Source organism: Hypomesus nipponensis, chromosome 9 (genome assembly GCF_054491055.1).
Source record: "Hypomesus nipponensis isolate SF chromosome 9, ASM5449105v1, whole genome shotgun sequence".
NCBI classification, from domain to species: domain Eukaryota; kingdom Metazoa; phylum Chordata; class Actinopteri; order Osmeriformes; family Osmeridae; genus Hypomesus; species Hypomesus nipponensis.
In genome coordinates, this window is record NC_140369.1 from 17970534 (window position 1) to 17985521 (window position 14988).

Consider the following 14988-nt stretch of genomic DNA (forward strand, 5'->3'; position numbering starts at 1 on the left):
CTCTGGATTGATGAGTTTTCTACACCACACCACCTATCTACTGAAGCAGGATTATTATTTGTAAAGGTTTTAGACAAATGTATAAAATATGGCAATATTGTGCATTTATTCACACATTGCATTGGTTAGTTAGTCCATACCAGGTGAAAGACGCTGCAGTTAATCTAATATATTGTTGTCATGGTGCAGCATGTGAAGGAAGACCCTGATTAAGCTGGCCAGGGTTATTAAACAAGATCACAGCATTATTCCAGCCCCCCAATAGACCACTAAAGCTAAATAGACCAGCACTTGAGGTTCTTGTATAATATTAAGAAAATCTTTATTTAAATCAAGTTACAGGAAAACAGGTGCGTAGATGGACTGCAGGGGTGAATCACCCCAGTTAAAGACTGTTCAGTTTAAACTTGTTGGCTAGGTAGACCATCAGTTTCTGAAAAACAGAAGAAGTCAGTTTCCCCCCTTCATTGTACAGTAATGTCATTAATTTTTTGCGATAGACTAGACACATCTACCATCAGCCTTTGCATCTGAAGAACAGCCATATCATCCATTTGCCTCACATCAATCTCGTCCTTGGTCTCTTCAGAAAGACAAACTGTCTGGGGAGAAAAATAATGTTGGTGCTTTCCAACAGCATTTCCAGTTAGCATCAAGGCAAGAGTGGTATAATAAATATAATACCTCCCCAAGAGAGGTAGATATGGTGACGTATGGTGCGGACCCTGCCGCGAAACAGGACATGCGGTCACTACCGCTCGACAGCAGGACCGCTCTGGAGACGAGGTAAGGGACACATCCACAATGTGCCACAGGAATAAGGCATGCCTTTTTATTTACATGTTCCTAATTTGTTAAAACAACCGATTGTCAAACCTTTGTTTACTACTCAGTGCGCTCTGGTCACTGGTTTTGGCGATACGAGACACTGCTCTCTTACAAGTTGAGGTAGAGGCACACCTGTGGCAGAAAATGCACAAACAAGCATTTAGCTGGAACTGAACAGTGTGGTGGCTTTGGATGGATGCAAGACCAGGGTTGGTGACCACTTGAACTAAACCTAGTCTATCTGATCTAAGCTGTATGTCACCCCCACCCCAGGCTAACTCATGGTTTAGGAATGATTACAGGTTTAATTTATTAGGGAGGTTTAGACAATTCCCTAGCGGCCTGTCAATAGGAACAGGTCCAAAGAACTTCAGTGTACCTGTAACAAATGGTAACAAAAAAAAATACATTGAACTGGGAGTGAAAGAGCCACCGAGTTACCTTAAGTTTCCTGCGCTTGAACTTGTAACAAGAGATCTTGTTTTGCTGGTTGCCTTCTGTAAAAACAAGACCTGTGAGGGTACTTTCCTGGCAAGTGCATTGCCACTAAATTGTTTTTTGCCAGGTACTGAACCCTCAAACGATCATGGCAATAATGCTGGACAAAACCTTAGCTGCTTCTAACGTTTTCCTTGTCTGAGATCCTGTGATCCGTTTGGGTGCACCATCGGTGACTTTAACTGCAGATTACAAGACAATTTACAATGCAATTCCTTAGATCAGGAGGAAATGCAAAAGTGTTCTATTAACTCAATGAAGACAGTAATGATTGCCTATTATGCATAAAGGCAAACCTTTTTTGCCGCTGTGCTTCCTTGTGAGTGGCTGATCCATTTCAGGAGACTCGTTCTGTTACAGATGGCATGATAGGTGGTTACTGTATGTGCCCACTAGATGGTAGTGGTATTGTTTCACGATTATAATTTGTGGAAGTCTTTTGTCGTTGTACCTTAACAGCAATCGTTACGTCTCCAGCTGACAAACCACCTGCTTAGAAAACGAATATGTTCATCCTCAATATGTGAGCTATACATCTTTAAAATATGTCGAGATTAAGTGTACATTCACATTTTTACCATTTATCAAATCTTTGATTAATGTATTCTGGAGGGCAGGTGGCATTTTCATTAGTTCCACTTTGAACACACGATCTACCGTGGCAAGAGTTTGCTCCATTTTAGACACCATCTCGTTGATGCGGTCTTGGGCTAAGGGATGAGAAGGGCAATGTTAAGCAAAGTTCAAGAAACTTGCTTGATATTAGCATAATTTCCTGTCAGTAGACTGTCGGCAGTTTTACCATCTTTCTCGAACTGTTGGATAAAAAGAGCCGCTTTCTTTTGACGCATCTCGCTCATTTGCTCCATGAAATGCCCTTCGGCACTCACTTTTCTCGTTCGCTTTGAAGTCATGGTCAACGTTTCAGAATAACTCCTAAACCAATTCAGTGTCACATTACATTTTATTCACTGAACAGCAATTCCTATCAGGTGTTTCGTTAATTGGCCTAATTGCTTTCATCTGTGTGGGTCTTTAAGAGGAAAGACGTTAAAAAAAACACCCCGTATGTGCAACTAATGCTGGGGACACACTAAACAATTTTTTAAATCTTATAAGATTTTCAAACTGTGAGAGACAACAAACATGTGGTCATCTCACACTAAAAGCTATCTCAAAGGTCATCTCATACTAAAAGCAATGTTCAGTTATGTTTTGTACTGCAACACAAATTCACTCTCAAAGGACATTAAAATTCAAATGCCGTTGGAATAAGGTCAGGGTTAGGCGGGTGATGGTGCCTGGAGGGTTAAGGTCAGGGTTAGTCAGGTGATGGTCCCAGGAGGGTTAGGGTCAGGGTTAGGCAGGTGATGGTCCCAGGAGGATTAGGGTCAGGGTTAGGCGGGTGACAGTCCCAGGAGGGTTAGGGTCAGGGTTAGTCAGGTGATGGTCCCTGGAGGGTTAGGGTTAGTCAGGTGATGGTCCCTGGAGGGGTAGGGTCAGGGTTAGTCAGGTGATGGTCCCTGGAGGGTTAGGGTCAGGCGGGTGATGGTCCCTGGAGGGTTAGGGTCAGGGTTAGTCAGGTGATGGTCTCTGGAGGGTTAGGGTTAGTCAGGTGATGGTCCCTGGAGGGTTAGGGTCAGGGTTAGTCAGGTGATGGTCCCTGGAGGGTTAGGGTCAGGGTTAGTCAGGTGATGGTCCCTGGAGGGTTAGGGTCAGGCGGGTGATGGAGGCTGTGGCCAGAGCAGGAAGAGACTGTCTTTGAACTGACATTCCACATTCTCAAGTCCAGGTTGCTACCATTTGGGGTTCGATACTACCTCACAAACTCTTGTTTTTCTCTTCAAGGAGATCATTTGACCGTCTCATGAAAGTTCTCTACGCATGAGACCTGGGGAAGAGGTCGCTCTCCATGGTTCTGAAAAGTACGATTGTTTGTCGGTGTCATTCTTTTGTCTTGACATACAATTTTATTTTTTTAATGATACAAACATACTTTTTTTTAATCATACAGTGTACTTACAAGCATTTACCACATGCCCCTTGATCAATCCCCCTTTTGATATCTCATGATCTCACACACCCATGACCTATTGCACCAGCATTTCCTTAAAGTCATAAATCAAACTCTATTACATTTTGACATAATTTCCCACTTATGACTACTATTGACATGTTCTAATGCGTGACCTTGTGACCTCCGCCATGGGAGATAAATTCCCCTAACCACAGGGGGCCACCTCCTGCCCTGATGAAAGATTTAGATATAGGATACAGCAGGCCCACATAGTGTGTGTGTGACCTCCAGAATGATGAGTGAGATATCTATTGTATTCATCGAACTTAAGCAGTGTGTGGTGTGTTAATGTGTTATTTACTGTCCATTTCACTTATACAATGTAAAGTGTAGGCTAATTAAACACATTTAAAACTTTACCCAGTCAAGGACCCATGTATAAATCCTGGTTACATGTGTGAGTCTTTGCTCAGTCATCTAGTAGAGAATGTGTAATGAAGTATTTATTTATTTAATATCTTGTCTGGTTTCTATATGGCTGAGGCAGCTGGGAATGGTGTCAATTTCTTGATGTGAAACCATCGTATGCAAAGCACTCTAACATGCTGACATGGATATCGCCAGGCCATAATAACACCCGCCTGGCAGAGAGATAACGCTGCAGTGCTACCATGGCAACAGCCCGATGCAATGACCATTCCACCAGAGAAGGTTTAGTGTCTATTCTGTGTCCAGTTTGTCTCTATGTTGTGACGATTTTCCATCAGTTTTGTGTCTGTTTTACGTGGGCTGTATGAGACCGTCTCTTCCAGGCCAGTGAATCAAAGGAACGGAACTCTTTGTGCTGAAAGAGTGAGCGAGTTGAGCAACGCAGAGAGTAAGGTGCTTATCTCCCTCAGTGAAAAACAGGTTCACCCAGAGTAGGAGCTCAGTTTCATTTGATAGCATAAGAGTGCAGAGTAGGCTTTCTCATCGTCGGAGTGGTGTGGGTGTAAGACGAGTAGCATGACTGATAATCCACCTGGAGGACGGGTGCTCTGGATAGGCAGGGAGGTGAAAGCGATGCTGAACCCAAGTTGAATATAGGCTAGCAAGTTTGAGATAACCAACTGGTATGTAGACAAAAATCCACTTTAGAGGCAAAATATAGTTCATATTGCCATCCCTGCAGTGCGTTCAGTTAGCCAAAGTAATTAATTGACGTCTCATCCTGTATATATTTAAACCATGACAGGTGTCACATGTGGAGGGGTGAAGACGTAAAGTTTACTCTACTACAACAAACAACAACCCTACTGATGGTGGTGGTTATATGTAGAATGATGGGGAAAAAAAATAACGCTCTGATTCAAACAAATATCAAAAATTGCAGTTGATGTTCCAAAACTGCTGTTTTGTTGCAAAGGCAAATGTTTTGATGGTACCGAAACCGCTTCTGTCAAGTCTCAGTTTAGACATCTGTTTGTGCCCTTGTTCAAAACCAAAACTATGATTAGCTTGTAAGTGTGGACAAAGAAGGCTGTTATTTAATAGCAGGAAGGAAAGTAAGACAAACATAAAACTTTGTTCACAACAATATTTAGACAAAAACTGCAGGAAGCTGATGGGGGAAACAACTGTAAAAATACATCACTCGCACAGTAAAACACTGATATGAAACTATTGTTGAAATGACAACCTTAGATCATTAAAAAAATTATACATAAACGTGTTTTGGATCCAATTTAACAGTGTCAGTTTGTATTTTATTTTCTATTAATTGGTCATATGAAGCTAAAGCAAATTACATTAAAACAATTGAAATACCATTCTTTCAATAATCTCATTCATGAGATAACTTTTTTCCCGACAATTTAACAAAGTAGTGTACAAACAAAGTAACTGACAGTCAATTGAAAGTGCTGAAAAGAAGCTGGGTGTGTGTTCAAAGCTCAAAGTATAATTTCAAGGACTGGCCCCAAAAAGTCTTCTTCCTGTTCCTGTCTGTCACCCACCCAAGTCTGAAGTGGAGGAACCCTTCACTAGTCTTTCAGCAGGCCGAGTTTCCTCAGGGCCTGCTTTCTATCCTCTCCCATGTTGGGCACCCTCACCACACTGAACCCCACCAGCTGTGCAGGTTTTTGGGCCCCGGGCTTGGCAGAAGCAGCAGTGGAAGAGACCGTTTCTGGGGCTTTGCTTGAGCCAACTGGGGGACCACATCCAGCCTTCCTCTGGCTGCTCAGGGCATCAGAGAGGGGCTTGGGGACGCTCTGCTCAGTGGCATGGCTTCCCAGCCCGACCCCGGAGCGCTCCAGGGTGGCAGCCTTGACCCCGCTGGGTCTCAGTGGGTGTGAAAGGGCTGCGGCGGGCTCCTCGCTCCTGGAGCGATGGAGAAGGAGACTGCTGCTGCTCTGCACTGGTCGGGGCTTAGACAGGGCCTCCCTGGAACCCTGGATGTAAGAGAAGGGATGGCCTTGTCCCGGGTTGCTGAGGCCTGGCTCTTTAAGGACGCTGTGAGCAGAGAGGTCCCAGTACGAGTGGGACTTGAGAGGGCAGAGCGAGGCGTCCACAGGCCTGGGCTCTGGCATGCTGTCTCTCAGGAGCCCCAGCTTCAGCAGGGCCTCCTTCCTCACTCTCTCACTCTGCAGTGAGTCTGAGGTGGGCGAGGCAGCTGCTACGTCTTGGGGACTCTGGGAGGCACTGGAGGGCATTCTTTGGGGCTTGGGAGCCACGACCGGTGGACTGGGGTTGGACCTGGTGGGTTTTTGGGGATGTGGGTCGGAGGGAGTTGTGGGGTGGCTCCCATGGTGACCCTGCAAGGGTGTGGTGGGACCCGACTGCTGTTTGTTCCTGTCTCTGGAGGGGTCAGCTCCCGGGCTGTCGGGAGCTCTCTTCATGGAGGCACTCTTCCTCAACTGGACCAGAGCTTCGTAGGACAGAGGGCCTCGGGGTAACCCCACCTCAGGGCCTCCTGGAGGGCCCCGGACTTTGGTGGGAGGAGGGACCACCACAACGTTCACCTCGGACGGGACACCGCATTGACCCGACCTGGGCTTGGTGACTGAGAAAGAGGCCTTGGACCCGGGATGGAAGTTCTCCTTGTTTGGCTCCAGGCCTGGTCTGGTCTTGGGCTGCAGGCTGGAAGAGATGTTGGCCATGACCAGGGGGGTGGGAACCAGGTAGCTGTACGCTGGCTCAGATAGCTTTCCTTCCTCCCTGGCTGGCTGGTCACAGGTATGTCTGGATATATCTACAAGGCGAGAAATCTCTCATGACACACGTGCTTCTCCCAGTTTACTCCAAGACCCTTGTTTTAGTCATTGGTCTGATATGAGATCTATCTGAATCTGAAAGTCTGCGATACCACACATCCTGTAAACATTTGTGTCTTATATCAATACTGATATTGTTACTTTTATAATTTTTCTAAATGTTATAATAGATAGTAGAGGTCCTACTTAAAAATAAAAAAGTACACGTCTGCCATTTTATATGACATGAAAGTAACAAACTTACTTGGAACTTAAACATCCTAAATCTAGCAAAAGACTTGACCACTAGTCTGTCTATCGGGTTCATGTCACTCACTGTGAAGCTTGCTTTGCCCCATGGAGGCTGAGAGATGGGCCATCTTGTTAGCCACGTTGCCGGGGGTGGGCAGACGATCTGGCTCGTCATTGGACAATCCGCTGTCTTCCTCGGTGCTGAGGGACTCGATGGTCTCCTCCAGGAACATGAGGCAGGCCTTCTCCTCAGCAGAGAGATGCTCCAGGCTGTCGTCACTCTGGAACACACACACACACGGTACACACACAGGTGCAGACACACACAAAGGTCAGTTGTCATGTATGTAATCATTTCATTTATCAATATTCCGGTGACTTAAACTCCTCATGTGGGCTTGAGCGCACAGCAATAGAGAACAGCGTGTGTAGTGACAAAGTGAAGGAGTGGCTACTTACGTAACTCGAGTTCATGCTGACCACACTGTCACAACTTCCCGCGCTGTCCATGCCAGCCATGGTCTCCATGGTGATGTCACCAGGCCATGTGTCACTCTTTGGCATGGTAGAGGGGAAGGTGAGTTGTGGACTCTAGACTGCCTGTGTTTGGAAATCCACTGTTTCTTTCAGAGGTGCCCGTCTGGTTTGTGTGACAAAAGAGGAAGATTGTTTTGAATCAGATGTTTCACTATTTTTGAATCAGATGTTTCACTTTTTTTTTTTTTTTACTGTTCAATTCAGAAATAGTTTACGTTTTGTCTCCCAAATTCACATACGGCAGCTGATTGGATCTTCGAAAGCACACGTTAAACCTGTTCTCTGTATCTTCATCGCGCACCCCACCCAGCTTTTTCAGCCTTTCTGTCACTACAGAATCGTCTTAACTGCTGGTGGATGTGTTTAGCAACAGCCTGCCCAATAGTGAATGGCGACAGCTAGCGGAGGGGTAGCTGAGTATCGTGACTAAGTCTGTGTCGGTCAGATACCTTAGATAACAAACTACTCTCTCAGCTTGCATCCATGTGACTCAGATTACAGCACATGTTTCACTAAGCCCCTTAGTCAGGATCAATTTCATTTTGAGTGGAAGACATCACACATTATCTTCTTCCTAGAGGCCATTTGAGATGCGGCTGACCATGGAGTGCGGCCTTATCTGTCAGGATAAAATGTGAAGGAGGTTGAATTGTGGACCAACAGCAACAGTCTTTTAGACCGAAGAAAGTACTATTGCAGTGGTTCTCAACTGTTTGTCACCCCCCCCCCCTCTTTGAAATTAGAACATTATTTCACCCCCCTCTCCTGTAATAATTACCTACTCTTCTTTTGAAAAATAAGTCTGTCATCTCCCACAGCCCAACACACAACATCACATCCTCATTCCCTCCCACGTCCTAGTTGGAGACTGCTGTATTTACTTTAAAAATCTGGAGACAAAAGTATCTAAAAGTACAGTCTATTGATAGTAGTAGCAGTAGTATACCTACAGCGCTAGAACCATACTAAACCCTGACAAACACATCCATGCTAGTCCCCAAGAGTTCTAGAAGAGCCTGGTAGAACTTCAACACCTGAGTAGAGCTGTCTAAGTAGGTCAAGGCAGCTCTAGACACAATAGGTGTCCTGTTTGCCGTTCTACCTTTGCTGTGAAGCAATCCCTTTTTGCGAGTTGAACAACCCATGCCTGCCGTATATGTGAAGCCAGCAACCCTAATCACCCACCCACCATCCTTCCTGAGAGCTGAGGATTTGAATGAGGACAAAGCAGACGATAACGTTTATTGTCTTTCCACCTCACACAATCTAAAACTGATCCCATGCAAATATCATTAACAACTTTGCAAGCGGGGTGTAGGGAATGGAGATTACGGACGGTACACAGTGACTGGTTCAAGAAGCAGGGTTTGTTAGAAGTTCAACATGATTGCTCCTTCCCAATTACATATCTCTCAGTTCTACACAGGCTGTTATCAGACAGACTGGGCCATATGCCATATGCTGTAATTTCCTTTGAAATACAGCGACCCCAGACCATCTAGTCAATCATTACTGTGTCTAACCATCCCTCCCAGACAAGAGGCACACGCTCACTGGCTGGGATATTGTGTACATTTGGTATTCCCACAGTCAGACTATCACAGACTGTCAAGAGCTCAGCTCAAAGGTCCATTTCCCTTCATAGTAAGGAGGGCCTGTCTTTTTTAGACTTGTCTCCAAAAGCAATTCATGCTACGAATGTGATCAGACGCCTATTTACCCTAAGTGTAAACTTTCAATAAAGTCATGAGTATGCTGTGTTGAAACGGGACTATTTATTGCCATAACACAGGAAGGACACTGTGATCATTGCCATTTCCAATCACAAGTGTGACAACAGGCAGTAATAATTCATAAAAGTCTGTTATACAGACAATTAAGTTATTCTGTATTTAATCCAGCGCCCGTGCACAAGCGTGACTCGTTGATAAAATATGAGTTACATGTGGGTTAAAGTTAAACCAAAATCACATGGCTTTCGCATTCCTGAGAGTCCAGTTAAAGCTGCCACACTCAGTGAAAGACTTTGGTGTACTGGAATAATAGACCCGCAAGATGAGTAAATACGCAAATTCTGAATGCCATGAACAAATACTTAAAAATACAAAGAACAAATAATGTACTATTTCATAAATATGTTACCACTTAAATTATTATATTTGGCAGATTGCTCATTTTAAAAATAATTTCAATGAAAGAATGCTCATTTTGTACACGTTGTCAAACTAAAACATTTGTTTGAACTCACACGTTTCATGAGAATTGCTTAATTTGAATCACTCGTGTAGGTTATACACTACAACGTTTGGTAAGCACGTATGAGTTGATATTTACATACCTGGAAAGTCAATGAAATTCTAGAAACCGTTATGTTAAAAGTCTTTCCAATGAATAAATTCCTGAAGTGAAGTTGATAAAATACGTGCGGTTGATGTTCAGTCTGGTCACGTCGTGTTCTACTGCACCTTGTCCCAGGTAATTCACTACGTAGTCAGTGTTAGCCAATCACAGCGAAGTATGCACATCGTTGAAATCGTAGGTAACTCCTGTTTCTACCCAGTGTTTAAACCTCTCTCCGTAGTCCTGCTGTTCTACACCGGTTGGTAAATTACAGTAATTTTTATTTGTTGAAACTCAATTTTGGGGGATTCAACTTGCCGGTTCACTGAGTGTTAGGGAGTGTATTTAGGGAGTGTTGAAGGGGCGGCTGTCACTGATTCGCTCTTAAATCCTATTAATGCAGGTTAAAGGTTCCTTAAAATAACGCGATTTAATCCCAGTGAATTGGCAGGGCTTTAATCTCGTTTGAACGATGGGATTCGTCATTGATAGCCGTTTGGTGCTTTGTTTACACTGTCAATAGCTACCCAAACAGAGATTACTGTTAATGTCGCGGTGTATTTTGAGTAACCTCTCCCATTACGTCGATCTGTGTTGACAAATTCGAAAAGATGCCTCACAGTTTAGTTTAGGTACAACAACAAACCAGTGAACGCAAAATAAATGTTGTTGGAATTACAACTCTTTATTGTGACACAACATTGGAAAAATCAAGTAAATCCAGATTAACGGTAGTGCTTAGTGTGCAACATTCATTATAAGTGTCCTTGTAAAAAGCCGTGACCGGGAACTCGTGTGAGCTGTAGTATCATTGATAACCTTTTCATCTGGCACCAGGAGCCAGTCCCACACCACCTGACCCATAGTTTTTCAGGCTTTCACATTATTACTGGTTAAAATGCTTACCTTTGACCTAAATGTTAAACCCCAATACTGAAACCAACATGTACTGAATCAGTATGGGAGCATTAAAAGCAGTTTCCACAAGTGAATGCAGGTAGAATAGCCTGTAGACTTGGACAATACATAACCAGATCACAGCTTTATATACCATTAAGAAGTGACTGCCAACAGGAAATGATGACCACAATACGTTTCAACCTCTGTGATAAGAAGGAAACTCTATCATGACCAAAAAAACATGATGCCACAATACACAACACCTTCTGAGAGTCGTCGTCATGCAATCACAAGGGACAAGCGTGGACCGACAACATCTCTGACGTCACACGGCGTGGCGTGTCATACAGGGTTAACGTGAGCGCACGGCCCACGGGGACAGGGGAGGCCCGACACACTGTTCTGGACTGAATGTAGACATGAAGAGCACACAGGGTGGACTGGACCTGAATTGCAAATCCATCAGCAGTGAGGACTCTTCTCACACAGCACCCCGACACAGTCCATCACCATCCTCGAGTTTCCGTTCACCCATTGATTAAAGAAAACTCCAACAGTTCACCTATAAACCACTAATTACACTTGGTATGTAGTTAAAAATGTCAGCATATATATATATATATATATATATATATGCATAAAAGACACTTAAAAATTTGCAAAGGAGTAAGCTGAAAGAAAACAATTGCCTATTTGGATGACTTGTCTTGTGTTATGCAATACACTTAAGTAATATTTGCTTGATGCTGATCCACGAAATGTCATCATACCATAAAAGAAATGTTAAAACTTGGCTGGCCACATAGCAAAACAACAATAACGAGTGAAAAATAAGTTAATACCTTGTCAAATCAACTTGACCACAGCACCATTGTATATATTCTTCTGACCTGCTGACCTGAAACAACCAAACTATGCTGATACTATGAAATTCCAAAGCCATCACTGCCATGAGAGACACTCCCATCTCTGGACATTGATCAATTATCATTGAAAACAACTAGCTAATCAGGCAATCTCACACAACCATCTTCCCGTCCTCAACCATGAGAAAAAAAAATCTAACTATGGTAATGACCCTCAGGGTCACAAGAGATGACGACACGCGTGCCATCGTCACCAGGGCTCCCTTGTATCAAGAAATGTGCCAACCAAAGGACGACTTGTAATGTTTTGGTTTAAACAGACATTTCGGCATCGGTAAACCGTAAACTGAACACATGCTACACATGAGGAACCTGACATAGCCGAACAGCAGTCACGTGACTGCCTGTTGGGTTTAGCATTAGGACTTTGAGTAACTGATCCATACGATAATCAGACAAAATGATTTAATGAGGTCCGAACTGTAGTAGCTTGGGAACTGAAAAGCAGTGGAGTAATACTGGACAGTTAGGGCAGGACAGACAGAGAAGGTGGAGGTAGACAGGTAGGACTAGAGAGAGGGGGTTAGACAGGTATAACTGGACCGTTCAGGGTTAGACAGAGAGTTAGACAAGTAGGCAGGACCGATAAAACTCCACAGGTAGGGTTACAGAGAGGTAGGATTGGACAGGTAGGGTTAGAGAGAGGTAGGATTGGACACTGTCGGCAGAATTGCCCAAGACGTTTCAGGACGCCACGAGACAGAGATGCAGACGGACAGACGGGGGTGTTCGCAGGTGGAGGGGGGTGACCATAGAGGAGGAGGAGAAGGAGGGTGGGGGCACAAAAGGGGCATCCATCCACTCCCACCCCCCCCCCCTCCCTCCCCCCTCCCACCCTCACACCTCTCCAAAGTTGGTGTGGCCCGTCTCCTTGGCGTGCTCGCGGGCCTCCTTCTGTCCGACAAGGCCCGTCTGGCACACCATGCAGCGCAGCGCGAAGCGGTTGACGTCCGTGAACTGCCTCTTCCTGCGGGCCTCGTCGGCCAGCTCCAGGGCCTGCGCCAGGATCACATCGTCCGTGGTGGAGAACACAGTCTGGGGCGGCGCGTCCGAGCCGGGCGCCTCCTTCTGGAGGGGGTCGTAGTGGATGCCGTCGTAGATGAGCAGCACGCGCTTGTGGTAGCCAGCGTCCTCGCCGAAGCGGTCCACGCGGACCGTCTGCGTGTCCACCACGCCGATCTCGCACTGGTAGAACTTGGAGAGGATGGACACCTCGATGGCGCCGCCCCAGGTGTCGTCCCGGCGGATCCAGGCGCAGTACTCGTCGTTGGTCTTGCCCAGCACGGCCTCCGAGTACGCCGCGGGGTCGCTGGACACGATCTGGGCGATCAGGCCCCGCATCTCCGGGGCGCAAGCCGGGTCGTAGACGCCTCCCTCCACCACGTAGGAGACGCTGGTGAACAGGCAGGAGTTGTCGGCCGGGACGACGCGGCGGGCCAGCACCGGGGGACAGTCCAGCTTCGGGCCCTTTGGAATGGGGGTGACCACGGTGTTAGCCTGGGGCTTGGGCTTGTTCTTCTCCTCCTCCACGATGAGCGTGTCACCTGGAATCAGTAATGCATGGATAAATCTCGACCACAACAGGTAAATACAGTTGTTGCTTGACTCTAACCACCCAAGAGCTTTTCGAAGTAGAACTATGCACTTCTGATCCTTGATTTTCTGCTGTGCTTCCGCTATTTGCATTATGTTTTATTTTTATAAAAGCAGCTAAATCAATGAAAAATTTTAAATACAGAAATGAGTGATATATATGTAAATATACACAATGTATTCTGGCAGACATGGTTTTGTAAAATTATTGATGAGTGATATTTTTTCACAGAATGAATTCAATGTAAGGATTGTTTTGTTGTGAGAATAAGCTAATTAACCAAACTGTATTTTTTACCCTTGACACTTATCTTTACCAGGGGCACCAATAATTCCAGTGTTGACTGTATACATTGTCCCTAGCCACGAGTAACTTCCGTAACCTGCCCCAAAGCCCTCACTGCTCACCCTAAACCTCAACCAAAGCAACCTCAGTGCAAAACTACTGCATAAGCTGTAGCGTACCTGATTTGATGGGGTAGTCCTTGAGGTGGGCATCTCCATCCCTCAAGTCCAGACTGGAAGGAGGGTAGCCCACCATGATCTTCTGGACGTCACAGGGGATTCCCGTCAGCTCCTCCACCTTGCTCTTCAGCTCCTGCACACAGGACTGGTGCGTCAGGCCCTGCATGATGTGGCTGCCGTTTTTGGTCTTACAACGTAGCCTCAACATCCTGGCCCCCTTTTACTCTGGAAAAAAAAAGGTTCAATGTCATCTGATGAGCACCTGTTTCTCACCACAGGCTCCTGCTCAATGGTAAACATCCAATACATTGTACGCTTTGATCTTCATGCGACGCACAAGTGGGGATTTTAACATGGGACATATTGATCTGCAGTCAAATGCTTTTTCACTTTTCTCAACAGGCTGCATGGCAGTTTAGGTAGACAACTCAAACACAGTTTGTAAAACATCAGATATTGTGGTAATAGTTAGTTTAATTTTGTCTTGGGAAAACCAAACACCAACAGATATTAGGTTTGTATCAATGGACACAGCTTTATGATTCTATCCTCCAAACATGCTGGTTAGGTAGCCTACATATGCCATGCTATGAGCTAACAATTTGACTTAGGTTGACAATGAAGCAGCTAGCTTGTTTAGATTTTTATTTTTTTTATCTTTTAGCTAACAAATCATGTTATTGAAAAGCTCTGGTCTCTTGCTGTTGTGATTTCAGCCGGACTGAACAAGTACATTCTCTAACAAGTAAACTGCTGATGACAGGAACTGAGTGAGAGAAGAACTCACTGAACTCAACTCTTTTGTTCTCTATTCAGCTAGCTAACATGCTAACAAGCTAGCTAGCTTCTTGGCTGGCTTAAACTACTGTAGCTCGCTTTATAGCTACTTCACTAGCTTTACTTTAGCTAGCTGCCACTCCCAAATAGCAACCTAATGCCTGTGTTCGATGAGTAGTGAAAACCGCTTAATATTTTATTTTTAGTTTGCAGTCTACAGTTGCTGCTTTGAGTGGATTGCCAACTACAGGACCACCTGATACTAACACATATTTGGTAGCTAAGCTAGCTGGCTAGCTAACTAGCCTACGCTAGTAGTAGTAGTACGTTTGTGAGACTACAAAACATCCAGTTTGCCTGCTAGCTAGCTCTCTAGCTAGCTTTATAGTTAATTTCTTTTTTTTGTGCGTTAACTATCACGCCATTTGTAATTTCACCCACAAACTGCTATATTAGACCCGTATCAATTTGTAAAAATGAACATAAATAACGTTTTGAATCACTCGTCATTTAGCCGCTTACCAGAAGTAAACTGTCAATGCCTCAAACAAATACCACCAAGTATAAATCGTGCGTTATACGTCACACGTACACGGCAACATAATCATGCGTACTCAGTGTTGTG

At 44.9% G+C, this 14988-nt stretch overlaps 3 protein-coding genes across 8 annotated transcripts; all 3 read right to left on the bottom strand.

Annotated features, from left to right (window-relative positions):
• Positions 1-297: 297 nt before the first annotated feature.
• On the bottom strand, positions 298-2272 carry cdca9 (cell division cycle associated 9). Of its 3 annotated transcripts, none has more exons than XM_084705778.1 (10): positions 2129-2272; positions 1905-2036; positions 1778-1815; positions 1623-1677; positions 1438-1508; positions 1270-1325; positions 877-960; positions 685-775; positions 516-602; positions 298-433 (listed from the first exon to the last, which is right to left on the bottom strand). In XM_084705778.1, exons 1-10 carry the CDS (start codon positions 2238-2240, stop codon positions 386-388), a joined length of 774 nt encoding a protein of 257 aa, XP_084561904.1. In that variant the 5' UTR covers positions 2241-2272; the 3' UTR covers positions 298-385. The 3 variants fall into 3 exon arrangements, with proteins under 3 accessions (XP_084561904.1, XP_084561905.1, XP_084561903.1); XM_084705779.1 differs by having other exon boundaries at positions 516-598; positions 1778-1818; XM_084705777.1 differs by having other exon boundaries at positions 1778-1818.
• A 2575-nt stretch (positions 2273-4847) lies between these two features.
• Positions 4848-12499, bottom strand: LOC146273346 (uncharacterized). Of its 4 annotated transcripts, none has more exons than XM_084705407.1 (4): positions 12372-12499; positions 7285-7465; positions 6911-7106; positions 4848-6572 (listed from the first exon to the last, which is right to left on the bottom strand). In XM_084705407.1, exons 2-4 carry the CDS (start codon positions 7387-7389, stop codon positions 5365-5367), a joined length of 1509 nt encoding a protein of 502 aa, XP_084561533.1. In that variant the 5' UTR covers positions 7390-7465; positions 12372-12499; the 3' UTR covers positions 4848-5364. The 4 variants fall into 4 exon arrangements, with proteins under 4 accessions (XP_084561533.1, XP_084561531.1, XP_084561532.1 ...); XM_084705405.1 differs by lacking the exon at positions 12372-12499 and adding an exon at positions 9701-10877; XM_084705406.1 differs by lacking the exon at positions 12372-12499 and adding an exon at positions 7602-8093.
• Positions 12366-14932, bottom strand: yod1 (YOD1 deubiquitinase). Its single transcript, XM_084705408.1, has 3 exons — positions 14886-14932; positions 13587-13811; positions 12366-13072 (listed from the first exon to the last, which is right to left on the bottom strand). Exons 2-3 carry the CDS (start codon positions 13792-13794, stop codon positions 12366-12368), a joined length of 915 nt encoding a protein of 304 aa, XP_084561534.1. The 5' UTR covers positions 13795-13811; positions 14886-14932.
• Between the last annotated feature and the right edge of the window lie 56 nt (positions 14933-14988).

Bases quoted from the DNA above. Each gene is read 5' to 3' on its own strand.
- cdca9 (XM_084705777.1), bottom strand. From the start codon at position 2,240: ATGACTTCAAAGCGAACGAGAAAAGTGAGTGCCGAAGGGCATTTCATG. The intron at 1,326-1,437 runs GTTTTGTCCAGC...TTGTTTTTACAG, and splicing joins AAACGTTAGAAGCAGCTAAG to AAGGCAACCAGCAAAACAAG. The intron at 603-684 runs GTATTATATTTA...TTTTCTCCCCAG, and splicing joins TATCTACCTCTCTTGGGGAG to ACAGTTTGTCTTTCTGAAGA.
- LOC146273346 (XM_084705407.1), bottom strand. From the start codon at position 7,389: ATGCCAAAGAGTGACACATGGCCTGGTGACATCACCATGGAGACCATG. The intron at 7,107-7,284 runs GTAAGTAGCCAC...TGTGTGTTCCAG, and splicing joins TCAGCATGAACTCGAGTTAC to AGTGACGACAGCCTGGAGCA. The intron at 6,573-6,910 runs GTGAGTGACATG...CTCGCCTTGTAG, and splicing joins GGGGCAAAGCAAGCTTCACA to ATATATCCAGACATACCTGT.
- yod1 (XM_084705408.1), bottom strand. From the start codon at position 13,794: ATGTTGAGGCTACGTTGTAAGACCAAAAACGGCAGCCACATCATGCAG. The intron at 13,073-13,586 runs GTACGCTACAGC...TACTGATTCCAG, and splicing joins GGACTACCCCATCAAATCAG to GTGACACGCTCATCGTGGAG.